General features: G+C 39.2%; 1 protein-coding gene across 1 annotated transcript in view; it reads right to left on the bottom strand.

Moving 5' to 3' along the window:
* Positions 1-3,506: 3,506 nt before the first annotated feature.
* Positions 3,507-15,251, bottom strand: part of LOC107695685 (interferon-induced very large GTPase 1-like) — a 19,709-nt gene continuing 7,964 nt past the window's right edge. Inside the window, exons 2-3 of the mRNA XM_016495691.1 lie at positions 6,871-6,956; positions 3,507-6,744 (exon numbers count right to left, since the gene is read on the bottom strand). Of these exons, the coding sequence (XP_016351177.1) occupies positions 3,727-6,744; positions 6,871-6,956 (3,104 nt within the window). The 3' untranslated portion in view covers positions 3,507-3,726. The remainder of the gene's footprint in view (positions 6,745-6,870; positions 6,957-15,251) is intronic.

The raw sequence follows: 15,251 nt of genomic DNA, 5'->3' as shown, positions 1-15,251 counted from the left end.
CCAACGACAAGCGCTTATCCATCTGCGGCACTGGAGCTGATGTTTTACAGCCACTTTTAACTAAATGTAAATATATACTCCGTATTTTTTATTCCATAGTAAGGACAATTCATACAATACATTTAAACTGAGCTACTTTAATACCATCTCCGATCTTTCTACCACGACTCTGCTGTTATTCGGCTGGTTCTTCCTGTATACGTTGATTGACAGATGTCTCGTCCAGTCAGCGGTGAGTAATCCCAACCCAATGGCGCCGTCTCAAACTATACCTACCTCTTCCGGTTTGTCTGATTTGTCGTTGTGTTTTCTGACTTATTTTGTTTTCGAATTTGTCATTGTGTTTTCTGACTTGTTATAATGCTTTCTGAATTGTTGTTGTGCTTTCTGAATTGTTATTTTGTTTTTTAGACTTGCATTTGCGTTTGTAATTTGTTATTTTGTTTTCAGAATTGTGATCTGCTTTGCACTTCTCGGCCACCGTACAGAGTAGATCACTGTATCAAAAACTTTGAAGCAACAAGCGCATCCCCAGTTTTAAAATAACCGCCTGTTAAAGCACAGCGCACTTACCTGCAACCACCTCAACACAGACAAAAAGGGGGAAGCCGGACGTGACGCATCCCAGGCAACAGCCAATCAGCCCTTAACTTGAAGATACTACTCGCTGATAGGCAAACATTGCTGTCAATCACCTAGTCCTGTTACATTCGGCATCGTGAAGCACTTTTTTAAAAGGGGTCATATGACATTGCTAAAAAAGAACATTATTCTGTGTAATGAAATGTGTTTATGCGGTTTAAGGTAAAAAAAAATCCCACATTATTTCCCACATACTGTACATTATTGTTTCTCCTCTATGCCCCGCCTTTCTGAAACGCGTCGATTTTTACAAAGCTCATCGGTCTGAAAAGCGAGGTGTGCTGTGATTGGCCAGCTATCCAGTGCATTATGATTGGCCGAATACCTCAAGCGTGTGACGGAAATGTTACGCCCCTTACCATACTGTGATGCCATGTCCCGGAACTACGAGACAAAACATTAAAACCCCTAAAAAAATGTTTCCAAAAATATATGATTTTTAATTTTTACATTTGAAATCTAGGCCTGACATTAATAAAATCAAAGCAGTGAGGCAGTGAGTTTTATGTAATTTTATTATAACTTCCTCTGCTGTTTAAAAATAAAAATTATAAAATAAACTACAAAAAAAAAATTAAAAGTTTTGATAAATGTTACATCTCAAGTTCAAATGTACAAAATTGTAATTCTCCAGTCTCCACATTTGCTAAAATGATTTCAAGTTAGTTTATTTGTTCAACAAATAATCTATATTGTAGTGTGACAATAAGCAGTGACAACACACTTTGTAAAATCCAGACACTTTTCTGCATTTGTATATTTGACACAAACTATATAAGACAAAATAAATAATATGCTGCATAATAATAAGTACACAAATCAAGCAGTTAACCCACATTTCTTCAGAAAATCCTCCAGCTTCTGCACATTCTTTGGTTTTCCAGCATCTTCTGCATTTTTTAACCCTTTCCAAGTGATTTTGATATCCATTTTTCACACTGAAGTCATTACAAAAGGTGAAAACAATGACTAATTCTGAAAAAGGAATCATGATGTATTAATTTAAGCTATAATTTTGTCTTGCAGACTATATGTTAATATTTTTTTATGTGAAATAGCTTAATTGGGACATTGCTTTAAAAAAATGAACTTTTTACGATCCTTATTATGTTAAAATTATTACCATTTTGCAGATTCTGCAAAGCATATGTAAACTTCACAACTGTATAAAAGGAAAACCAAAGCATTTATTTTACATGCTGTAGCCTAATACTATCTGCAAAGTTTGCCATGATTGTATTGCATGATTGTTATAATAAGCAACACTGTGCAATTGAATAGATCAATCTTATTTCTCACTAAATTAACTTGATTATATATATAATCAGACATATTCTGACATATTCTGTATGTCTCTCTTATCTGACACACTCAGTTCAGTTCATGAAGTCTCTCCTAACGAGCTGATGATCTGAATCAGGTACTGTAAGGTTTACAGGCACTTTGATACAGACATCTGTTTCCACATCTCACTGAGAGAATATGTGGGAAAACATCTCTCTCACCTATGCATTAGTTCCTTTTCATCACCTTCCTTCCTCTTACCCATTCTCCCTCCACTTAGCTCACTCAGAATGGTCAATGGTATAATTTGAATTGTCTTTGTGCGACTGGTACAATGGTCTCAATCTTACAAGAAGTAGACTAAAAGGTCATACAGATCCTAAGAGTTTAGAGATTATGCTGCTTACTCTAGAGGGTGTGCCATTTCCCAGGCTTTAATACAAATTACAATCTGTCCCCAAAAGGTGTGAACTCTACTTGATCAATGCAAAATTAAATTATTAGTTCCTGTTTCCATTTGGAGAATGTTTGACTTGGTCTGAGGTACTTAGCCTAAGTGAAAGCTGCAAGAAGATCAGCGCGATTCTGTAGCCAAAAGAGCCTGTAGTACAGTGTACTTATTGTGTTCATATTGTATTGCAAAACACTTTTGCTGCTATTGAGGTGGGTCAACAGTGTAATTGTAAAATGTAATAACCTAGAACAGTGTTTCCCAACCTTTTTTTAGTCGCGGCACCCTTTGGAAAAATTTTAACAAACTTGCGGCACCCTACAAAATTAATTTTGTCACAATATTTGAATTTCTAACTTCGATATGATAATTTGAAAAGTGTAGATATTCGGTACAACAGGGAAGAACTGCAGAATATAATGTCATACAGATATTTTTTATATTATAAAAAAAATTTGTCCATCAATGGTGGAAATCAGTAGGCTAATTTCAAATGAAGAGACCAATTTATATGACAGATTTTAATGTAGGCTTTTATACATATGTAAACATTATTTAATTACCATTATAACTAGCTATCTCACAAATTTTTGCTCACTCAAGTGTTTTTCAAATTTTACAGTGTGGTCATTTTGGTGCAGTAGCATTAGATAGCTTGATTTCAAACTTTGATTTGAATAAAATTTCGGTGCATCTCTAATTATTGGCGACATCAGAAATGGATATTATATAATAGCTGCTTTTTTTAACATATTAGCAATTTCAAAATGGCACCCCTGCTCTCGACAGACAGCACCCCGGTTGGGAAACACTGACCTAGAACACTGTTTAATACTGTTTAATTGGCTGTTCTGTCAATTCTTCGTCATCATTTAGGAGCCTAGGTGTGCTATTTGATAGCAATCTCTCCTTTGAAAGCCATGTTTCTAACATTTGTAAAACCATATTATAATGTTTATAATATATCTAAATTACGACCTATGCTCTCAATGTAAAATGCAGAAATGTTAATTTATGCGTTCATGACCTCAAGTTTAGATTATTATAATGCTTTATTGCATCACAATTTAATAAATAAACAAAATTATAAAAAAAAAAAAAACTCAAATAAAAAAAAATAATTGCCTCTTTACTATTGTCCTTGTTTTAGAGCTGCTTTACAGCAGATTTGAATTTTGTTTGCATTTATTGACACAATTTTCCTGTTAAAACGGCAAAGCCGCTTTGACACAATCTGTCTGGTATAAAGCGCTACATAAATAAAGACGACTTGACTTGATATACTGTTCCCATAAGGAATTAAACTCTTTCTTCAGAATTTCTTAATAACCATCTTTAGATAAGTTTTGCTATTTTTTTCTGTGAATCAAGATCTGAGCATCAATCTTTTTCTTCAGGTCTCGCTCCTGAAGAATCTCATTTAATTTCCTCTTTGTTTCTCTCACTATGTTTTCCTTAAGTTCTTTGATTTTGATTTCAAATGATGTTTTCCACTGAATTAGTATATTTGCATCTTTGTCTTTCTCAAAGAATTCTGACATTGATTTTTTCACTTCTTCACTTGTCTTCTTCAGTTCTCTTTGAAGATCAGTCTCCTTAATCTCATGAATATTTTCATTTTCTTTTTGATAGTGCAGTTTTTTCTCAGTTTCAATCATGGCACTGTGAAGAATGCAGGACCATTTGTTATATTCGGTCTCCAGTTTCCTGTAGGCTGAAATCTCCAGAGAATTTCGGAAGAAGAAGACAAATTGTTCATTCAGTAAAGCCTCCCAGAGATCTTCAATTTGCACTTTTAGGTGTGTCAATGTCACACCCTGTGAGGCATGAGACATAATATATTCCTTTAATTCCTGAATGTTCTCACAGTAGTTTGGGTTTGGTGGTGCCATTGGTGGGCTGCCCTCCCAGAGCTGAGCAAAATACTTCACATCATTCTGAACATCAAATTCAATGACATCATTGAAACATCCTGCATCCCAGACTTCATCTTCAGCAGCAAGTTTTGTCATCTCATCCAGTGTCTCCTGCAGTCGCCTCCTTCCCTCCATGTTTTTCTCTCCAGCGGTGACGTCTGAAACGTTCTGATGCACAAACACACAGCTGGGATTCAGTCTGACCTTTTTCATCCTGATGAAGGCCTGAGCAACGATTTGAAGAATGTCCTGCATCTCAGATGGGTTTTCTCCAAAAATGTTGATCAAGGTCAGATTTCCAATTCCAACAACAAATGTGGCCAATTCATTGTCATGATCTCTTGTAGATCTTCCAGCCAGTTCTAGAGCTCCAAGACCCTCAGTATCAACAACCAGAATATAGTCAACATTCATCTGTGTTTTCATCTCGTCTGAGACTCTGACCAGCTGCATGAAAGCTCCTCTGGTTGTTCTGCCAGCACTGACGGCAAACTGGAGTCCAAACATGGCATTTAGCATGGTGGATTTCCCAGAGCTCTGAATCCCTAAAACTGACAGCACAAAGACACTCTGGTCTCCCAGTTTCTGGATGAGTTGATCTAGAACAGCAGAGATCCAGATCAGAGGAACATGAGCTGCATCTCCATCCATCAGCTCCAGTGGAAATCCAGAGATCATCATCTCTGCTGCAAGACTCGAGAGAGAAGAGAAGTGAATCTTCAGGTCTTTCTTGTTCTTCTTCACAGATGAACATGATTCATAGATCTGACCGATCTCCCTCATGATGTGCTCCACACCAAAGGTTGCAGCTTGAAGCTCCTCAGATATCTTCTCAAGTTCATTTTGTTTAGCTTTATGTTGTTCAGATTTATTACTGCCGTCTTTCAGTTTCAAAACTGCTGACCATGTTTCATCATATTTGTGAAGAAGAGCAGAAAGGTCACTTGATATATGTTCATCCAACAGGATTCTGAGCCATTTAATGAAAAACATCTTTTCATGTTCAGCATCTGTGTTCATTTCTTTAATGAACAGCTTCACAAACTCACTTATATCAGATTCATGCTGTTGTTCACGGATTTTCTTCATTTCTGATTGTTTTCTACTGATGTCTATGTCTTTCTCTTCTACTCGAGGTCGATGTAGTTCTTTGTTCTTCTGACTCCACTGATGCCACAGTTTTCCCTGATGAGGCATAAATGATTCTTTGATTTCTGTCAGATGTTTCTTCTTCAGTGAATTCATAATCTGCTGTGCTGCTGCTCTTCCTCTCCTGCAGTCATCATCATCTTCCTCATCTACTCTGATATCTGAGTGTTGAGACACATCTTCAAGTCTGAAAGTGAAAGATGATTCCGAGAGACAATCATTTATAGTTTTTATGAGTTCTTTAGATACATCCGACTGATTTCTGTATTTCAGACCGATTTTGAATTTTCTTTTCTTCATCTTCATTACAGTTGATTGATCCTCAGTAAGAAGACAAATGAGTGGCTTTTTGTTTCCAAACAGGTTATTCATCATTGCTGCACTTCTGTCATTCTTGTCCAGTTGTGGCAAAAGAACAACATTGACTGAGGCCATTTCAGTGAGGATCTGCAGCTGTTTCTCATGGTCTCCTGCATCACCGTGTAGATTACAGAAGGCAACACAGTCAGTGAATTTATCTGTGTTTTTCCCAGAGGGGCAGAACCAGGCAATCTCCACCACTCCATCCATCAGGACCCTGTTTCTGCTGCTGCCTGGGCAGTTCCTGTGGAAGAACGTGTTGTGTTTCTCATTGATCAGACTGTTCATCAGCTGAGACTTGGATGAAGACACAGAACCAAACCTGAAGAAAAACACCATTGGAGTTTGTGTATTGTAGATCGGCTGGGTTTGACTGATGATCTCATTATCATTGTTTCTCATCTTCCAGCTCTTGTTGATTTGTCTGAATGTCCAGAGAGGAAACTCAATCTGTTGTGTGAAGTGATCAGGAACAAGCAAAGGCAGAGCATACTGACACTGGGACAGTTTAGTCACCATCAGCTGCTTCAAGAAACCATCAGCACAATGAAACACGGCCATCTGAACATCCATCGGGTGAATTCGCTCAGATTGACTTGTTACTGTGCTTGACAAAGAAGTGTTGTGAAGAACATATTCAAAAAAATCACCCTCATCTTCAGACGAGTCAGCATCTCTTTGTTGATCCTGTTCATTTGTCTCTTTAACACTGATGTATCTTGCTCTGTAGTCCATCATCAGTATTTTTTGTAGGAAAGTCTGAACCAGCTCCTCTTCAACACAAGACTCATGAGACTGTAATGAATGTTCAGTTATCTGAAGAACATCTGCAGCTCTCAATTTATTGTGGCGCCTGCCTTCAAGACTAAGTTTGTGAAATAGATGATGTATTTTATCTTGATCAGATTTGACTTCTGCTGTACCAACATCCTTGTTTTCTTTCTGTTTAATAGACAAAACAACAATTATTTTATCTGGTGTTTTCCTTACTGATTTAAACAGAACTGTCATTTCAGATTCTATACTATTGTATGCATGCAGTACTCTGAGTTTTCTCTGAACACTCACCTGAACTGAATGATCTGTTTCAGTGCACATTTTCTTGACCTCCTCCTTCACATTTTCATATCTTTCTCTCCCCCCTTTCTTTACACCTGGAAATGACATTATTCATGGTTGATCTGATCACAAGCCTTCAGGCAAGACAGACAGCTTATTAACAGACTGACCTATAATGATTTTTTTTTTTTTTACAACCATTTAACAATTATTTGTATGTTTACATGTCCAATAACAGATTAGCAGATATTTGCCAATACTTTGTTTACCCAACTTTACTTGTGTAGTGAACAGCGGTCAACATGACAAAGCCCCCTTCCAATGGGCCTCATTCATGAAACTTGCATAAATGCGTAAATTGTGAGTAATTTGCGAGTAAAACAGACCTTTCCGAAAACTTTCCTCCGGATTCACAAACGCTTCGTAAACGTCCGATTTGATAGTTAAACATGTGTATGTTAATGAATTCTAATCATTGGTAAATAGGGCACTCGTGCACGCTCATTCACAATTAGCATAATCCCCGCCTATGAATTACAGCTACGTAAATTGCGTGTCCAGGAACACAGTGGAATATTCTGGTCTACTTTCTCAGGTTTGGCTCCAGTATATTGCATAAATGCAAAAAAGACTAATAGGCCATATGCCAAACAATAAATATTCAATAACGTGTGTCCACCAAAGAGTTTTTAGCCAGCTGAAAAAATGTCAGGTGCTCTTCTTAAAACGACCAGCTGGTGGCGCTTGAGAACACTTTGGTGGCACAGCGTTTTTCCTTAGTAGCTATGATTTGGAATATCCATGGCGACAATTTATTACTAATATCTCGTTTTTACGAATTTTACTACATATAAAAAAGCAGTAACCAGTAATATTGAATTTTTCATTGTTGTAGGCAGTCGTACAAGCAGGATGGTTGGTCGCTATTTGTCCCACCCGTCCTCTATTTACGGCTGGGTAAATAGTGACAGTGACGAGCGCTGCGTTTTACAGTTATCAACTCAAAAAAATAAAAAATAATAATTTTCAGAAAGAGGGCAAGGGCAACTGAACGTGTAATTATGGCAGTGCATCAAACTTCAGTGTCATCAGTTTGCCAAAAAGAACAGAACGTTTTACGCAGCATTTACACCTTGTAAGGAGCAGGTGTACATTTCTTTCATACCAACTAACATTTTGAAAATACAAACATTTTCATGAATTCGAAAGTTTATGTCAGAACAGCTTTACGAACGATTTACACAAAAATGCGTTCTGCTCGTGTTTCATGAATGAGGCCCAATGTGTGGAAAGATATTTTTTTACGTCATCAGGCTCTGTGGACAACAAAGGATGCCTTTTGCCTTAAGATAAGACAACACTACCTCTTGTGGAGAGGGGGGTTAATATTAACATATAGTAACCCCCGCACAGGAACTGCTTTATTCTCTGTTACTCTTATCAAAGTGTGAATGATCGTAAAATCCCCCTTACAGTTTGCCATGTGGCCAAAGCCACAAAGAAAAATAAAAGACATCTCCACATGCATTCACACGAAATGGACACATGATTGACTAAACCTTCCTCATATCAATTTACAGAACTGTATATACTTAAAGGGATAGTTCACCCAAAAGTGAAAATTCTGTCATTAATTACTCATGTCGTTCCAAACACATAAGACCTTCGTTCATCTTCGGAACACAAATTAAGATATTTTTGATGAAATCGGAGAGCTCTCTGACCCTCCATAGACAGCAACGCAACTGTAATGTTCCCAGGTCCAGAAACGTAGTAAGAACATCAGTAAAACAGTCAATGTGACATAAGTGGCTCAACTTAAATTTTGCGAAGCTATGAGAATACATTCAACAATTCTTCTCCCCCGAGTTACGTCTTCTGCCATTTTGGAGAGTACCCAATAACGTATTCGATGTAATCAGCATTGTTTATGCTTAGGGTAAAGCGTTCATATGCATTGTGATACTCTCTAAAATGGCAGAAGACTGTAACTCGGGGGACAACGATTGTTGAATAAAGTATTTTTTTTTCTTTGCACACAAAAAGTATTTTCGTAGCTTCGCAAAATTTAAGTTAAGCCACTGATGTCACATGGACTGTTTTATCGATGTCCTTACTATGTTTCTGGACTTGGAAACATTACAGTTGCATTGCTGTCTATGGGAGGGTCAGAAAGCTCTCAGATTTTATCAAAAATATATTAATTTGTGTTCCGAAGATGAACAAAGGTCTTATGGGTTAGAAACAACATGAGGGTGAGTAATTAATGACAGAATTTTCATTTTGGGGTGAACTAACCGTTTAATGAGTGCTGTATGTGATACAACAATATGCAACATACCTATTAAGGTATATACTGTACATATAATTGCATGGGTCAACACCCAGCATTATGCTGTTTGGTCTTCAAATTTTCGTAGGTTAATCTGGAATTGGTTTGGAAATTGAATGATGCATAGGAAAAACTTTAAAGACATTGTTCTAAACTTGGACTTAAAACTATGCAAATCGACCTCATATCAGAGAGGCCATATCATGGCCACCTCTGACAGCATCAGCCAATGAAAACGCTGGATCTGAAAGGCACCAACTTGCAGATCCCTCCTAGTTAGGGAAAGATTAAAAGGTTCTCTTCAAGACAAAGAAGTTGTACTAAGTTCTAAGTGGTGTGGTCCACCGTGTGCTAAGTGGCGTGGTCTACTGCTAAACCAAGAGCTAAGCTGCTAAGCTGCTCTGCCGGAGAAACGAGGAAGTTCTGCAAGAAACGAGATTGGGGAGTTTGGAAACTGCCACAGCAACAACGACCACAAGCTTAGTGCCCCCCATCTTCTGCAACAAGCGAGTTCCAAGCTGCCAGGATTTTCTCCAACGACCACAGAACCGTCCCTTCAACAATCCAAAGCTTGCGAGTTCCAAGCTGCCAGGATCTTCTGCAACGACTTCAGAACGTCAACGTCCACGATCCTCCCTCCTGCGTGTTCCAGGTAGTCCCTATCTTCTATACAGACTTCAGAACCTTCACCTTCAAGTTTGCGTGTTCCAGACCAAAAGACCTTCTCGGTGCTTAAGAGTTCATCATTAACCAGTGCTTCGGGTTCAAGACTGGAAACGGATCTAACTTCTCTCTTCCCACTATACAACGTGGCCCAGGTCAAAAGTGGAAGACGCCACTGCCCAGACGCGGAACGTAAATATATCACGCTTTCTAAACCTCTTTCCAGAGATCGTTGGCATTAGTGTATTTTCAGTCTATGATTATCTAATTTGCATTAGATTCTATATAACTGATACTTTGTTCATAACAAATATTCTTTTGATCTATTTGTTGAAACTAGAATAAGGTTTATCTTATTACTTCCAGGAAACTTCAGTTTATCTTTCCATAGCTGTCTCTGTGCTGTGATGCGGTCGGAAACCAGATTGAAAATTGTCCAGGTATACATTTGAGTTTAAGTATTTGTTCAGCTGAATAAAGACTACCTTTTCAATAATCTTGCCTATAAAAGGACAGTTAACCCTTAAATGCATGAATGTTTCGCCAATCATTCTTACATATTCTGGTCTTTAGCGACCCGGACCTAAATATCCAGCACGGATGGATCTCTAACTGCTGCAATAGCAACAAAACTCTCTTGATATTTTAAGAACAATTACAGAGGAAAAAAATAAAGCATAAAAGCATGTTACCTTTTGAAACTTAAAAGGGTGCATTTAAGGGTTAAGCACCCTTTTGAAAAAATATGTGGGAAGTGTGTCAAGATAGCAGGTTGATGATTTAAGGTGCTGTACTATTTCTTCCAAAATTTTGCTATCAATTTCTTCAAAAGCAGACATAGTATCTTCTTTTAGATATTGCGGTCGAATCTGTCTGGCCTCTGCATAACTTGGGGATGTGCCAATCGCCTTCCTGATATTATTGATCTCAGAAAAATAGGAAGCAAACTCATTGCATTTGCTGTCGGAGAGCATTTCACTGGCAATCCGGACTTGGGGGTTCATTTCCTTTACGGGCAAGTCTACAGACCAGGTGAAAATTAAAATGCTCTGTGACACTGGTACTTCTCAGTCTTTTGTGGTTGCAGGCGTACTGCCGTTTTCTGAACAGATTTCTTGTGGCAGTAATGTGTTGGTACAGGGTATAGAGATGGGACTCGTTAAAGTTCCATTACATCAGGTGCATTTGCAGTCGAAGCTTTGTACAGGGTTTGTGAAAGTAGGCGTTCATGAACGGTTGCCTGTGAAAGGGGTAGAATTTATTCTCGGCAATGATCTGGCTGGTGGGCTTTTCCCATATTGGAGGTTTCTGATAACCCTGTGTTGTTCGACCAGCCCAATGATTTGTCTAAGATGTAACCTGAGGTTTTTCCTGCTTGCGCCGTTACGCAGGCTCAAGCTCGTAAGAAAGATGACTTTGATTTGTCTTCCTCTTTTATTGAACCTATCTTTGCCAATGATGTTTTACTACAGGTCGAAGGTAAGGCTGTTGAGAAGTCTTCTCCTGTTAGTTTGAACTGTTTGAAGTTGCCTGTGACGTGTGAGAAAATTGTTTCTGCACAAATGGCAGATTTAACTTTGCGGAAATGTTTATCTGTAAACAACTGCGGAGCACGCCACGGAGGCAGCCATCAGCGTCGGCGCCATCATTTAGCTTGTAAGAAAACCTATCATCGGATTCTGAGGCATTTCTTTTGGCCTCTTTTAAAAACTGACGTTGCTTATTTTTGTTGCACCTGTTGCACTTGTCAGATCACTGGTAAACCGAACCAGGTAATTCCTCCAGCGCCGCTCGTTCCTATTCCAGTTGTAGGGGAACCGTTTGAACACGTTATCGTTGATTGTGTGGGACCCCTACCTAAGACTAAAACTGGTAACCAATTCCTTTTGACGGTCATGTGTAGTGCTACACGTTTCCTGAGGCGATTCTGTTGAGAAAAATAACAGCATATGTTGTCATTAAAGCACTTGTGAACTTTTTTTCTACGTTTGGCTTACCAAAAGTTGTGCAAACTGATCAAGGCACTAATTTCCTCTCTAAGCTCTTTTCACAAGTTTTGACTACTTTAAATATTTCTCACCGCATTTCGAGCACCTATCATCCAGAGAGCCAAGGTGCGCTCAGACGTTTTCACCAAACGTTGAAAGCAATGCTCAGGAAGTACTGCAGGGATACTAGTAAGGATTGGGACGAGGGGGTACCATTAGTTTTGTTTGCGGTTAGAGAGGCCGTGCAGGAAAGTCTTGGATTTAGTCCCGCCGAGCTTGTGTTTGGACATACTGTCCGAGGTCCTTTGAAAATGCTCAAAGAGAACATCCTGTCTTCTGATTCTAGCCCTAAAATAAACGTGTTGGATTACGTCAGTAAATTTCGTGAACGGTTACATAAAGCTTGTTCTATGGAGAGGGATTCATTGACTGCTGCTCAAGAAAATATGAAAGGCCGGTTTGATCGTAAATCTGTTCAGCGCTGTTTTAAAGCAGGTGATCAAGTGTTAGTGTTGCTCCCCATTGTTGGTTCTGCCTTATCTGCACGATTTTCCGGCCCTTACGAGGTGCTGAGAAAGTTGAGGGACACTGATAACATGGTTCGTACCGTAATGCGCCCGCTACTTTTCAGCGACTCATTAACATCGTGCTTTCAGGGGTTTCAAACTGTAATGCTTATCTGGATGATTTAGTGGTGTATTCTACTGACTGGTCAGAACATGTTTCTCTGTTACAGACTGTATTCGAGCATCTCATTAACGCTACTTTGACTTTGAACTTGGCAAAGTGTGAATTCGGTCAAGCAACTATTACCTATCTTGGTAAAGAAGTAGGTCACGGTCAAGTGCGCCCGTTAGAAGCAAAGGTTACAGCCATTGCTGAATTTCCAATTCCAACTACTCGACGAGAACATCGCAGATTTCTCGACATGGCTGGCTATTATCGTAGTTTCTGTAAGAACTTTTCTATCATTGTTCAACCTTTAGCGTCGCTCCTTAGTCCATCGTGTCAGTTTTTGTGGTCTGATGAATATCAGCATGCGTATAATTAGATTAAAACTTTGCTGTGTAGTGATCCTGTCTTGATGGCACCTAATCTTTGCTTCCAAGTTCAAATTAGAAGTAGATGCCAGTGCGGTTGGTGCCGGTGCTGTGCCGTTGCAGGAGGATAAGGAGGGAATTGATCATCCTGTCTGCTACTTTTCGCGTAAGTTCAACAAATATCAAGTCAATTATTCGACAATCGAGAAAGAAGCGTTAGCATTGCTTATGTCTCTCCAATATTTTGATGTATATATTGGGTCTAGTAATTATCCAGTTATTGTGTTTACAGATCATAATCCTCTGTTTTTTCTGTCACGTATGTACAACCAAAATCAACGCTTAATGCATTGGTCTCTGATTGTGCAAGGTTATAATTTTGTAATCAAGCACAAGAAAGGTGTGGAGAATGTGATCGCTGATGCTCTATCTAGAGTGTAATTATGTTAAGCTCCAAATAGTAAAAACAAATATATGTAATTGAATATAGTTTGCTCTTGTGGGCAGGAGTGTTACGTGCTGCGTGTTATTTTTATTTTATTTTTTTCCTTTTCCTGTTCTCTTTTTCCCCTCCCTCTTCCGTCTCTACCATTCTGCTCTCTAGTCTGTCGTCTTTGCTCTCATTAGAATTTTGCAAAGTTCCTTGTTCACATCAGAAGCGGTTGCTTGAGGAAAGCAGTATGTTGTTGTATTTCTGCTACTGATGTTTCTGGTAATGGAGTCGCCCACTATCAGAGTCCTGGGCTCGGCTGTGCGCTGAGCTGAATGCCGCTGTCTGCTCGACCTTGAGCGCCTGTTAGTTGCGATGTAAGCTGCAGGCTGATCCGATCCATGTTTAATCACATTTGGGGATTCCTCACCCGCATTCATTAATGCTTCAACTCTGTTCTCAAGATGTATAGGGGGTGGTAGAATACCAGTATTCACAAGCCTTGTCATAGCCGTATCTGGGGTAGAGGATGCTATGGCAGCAATACGAGAAACTCGTGACAATCTGATGTCTCGTGTGCCTTTGGGTCTCGCTCCCTGTTTGTGCCATCGGTTAATGTGACAATCAGTTTCGGCTTGTTCCTCTACACTTGGTAAAAAAACTGTTGAGATTCACTAAATACACAGGACTCACCGGCTGTATGCTGAGGGGGTCTGTGACGACGGTCTGCTGAGTGTTCTGCTTGTTTTGGAAGTCCAGCAAGTAACTTTGTTTGAAGAACCGCAATCCTTTATATACGTTTGCAGCAGTTCATGCAGCAAGTAGATTCAACAGGAGGCATTTTCTTTCTCTTCTGTTTGAATGTGGGCAGCTGTGTTTCCCGTCTCCGGAATGTAAGCTGCTGGCAGTGGGAGGCAAAGTCTTCTTTTTCGTGGTGTTATTCCAGTCCCAAAGAGTTTTTAGTTTTAGTGTTTGTTCCAAAAATGTGTTGTTTGAGCACTGTGCTGATCTGCTGAAGTAAAAATCTTAGAAAAATCAGAGAAAAGTACAGAAATAGGGAGCAAAGCGCAGAGCAGTAAGCAAGAACGTCCGAACGGTAGCGAGGCCGGAAGTTTATCTTTCCATAAGATAACATCCATAGTAACATCCAACTCAATCACTTGCATTTATCAATCTGTGCACTATATCCGTTATGTCGTTCATGTGTGCAAAGCTTGAAACACACACCAGGTGGTATCATTTATTAGCAGATCTGATATTACAAAGCCAGTATCTGATTATGGAAAAATCTGACAGATATCTGGAAAAATATCAGTAGACCTGATCGCTTGATCTCTACTTTTTGACACTCAAGTCAAGTCAAGTCAAGTCTGCTTTATTGTCAATTCTTCCACATGTACAGCACATACATACAGAGAATTGAAATTGCGTTACTCTCAGACCCTTGGTGCATACAGATAACACTAACAGTAGAACATAAATACAGATAGATACAGATTAAATATAAAATACAACTATACAAATATACAAATAAGGTCATGTAAAAAATAAATAAAGCAGCACAAGGCACATGGTAAAATGCAAAAAAATATATAAAGCAGCACAAGGCACATGGCAGATAGAGTGCAAACCAGTGAAGTAAACAAACAGTGCAGATATAATGATTGTAGTGCAAAGAGCTTATTCAGACTGATTAGTGACAAAAAGCTTTCTGGTCCCAGTGTGTTAGTGGGAGGGGGTAGTGGAAGGACCTCGGGATAAATATCCTGGAGGGAGGGGAGAGAGACACCAACGATCTTCTCAGCTACTCTCACTATGCATTGAAGTGACTTGCGGCAGGACGCGTTGCAGACGCCATACCACACAGTGACGCAGCTCGTCAGAATGCTCTCGATGGGGCCTCTGTAAAAGGTGCACATGATGGGGGCCGGGGCTCT

This window comes from Sinocyclocheilus anshuiensis, unplaced genomic scaffold, assembly GCF_001515605.1.
Source record: "Sinocyclocheilus anshuiensis isolate Anshui unplaced genomic scaffold, SAMN03320099.WGS_v1.1 scaffold1075, whole genome shotgun sequence".
In the NCBI taxonomy this organism is placed as follows: domain Eukaryota; kingdom Metazoa; phylum Chordata; class Actinopteri; order Cypriniformes; family Cyprinidae; genus Sinocyclocheilus; species Sinocyclocheilus anshuiensis.
Note: the sequence above shows the minus strand (reverse complement) of the source record. Positions and strands in the feature narration are given on the sequence as shown.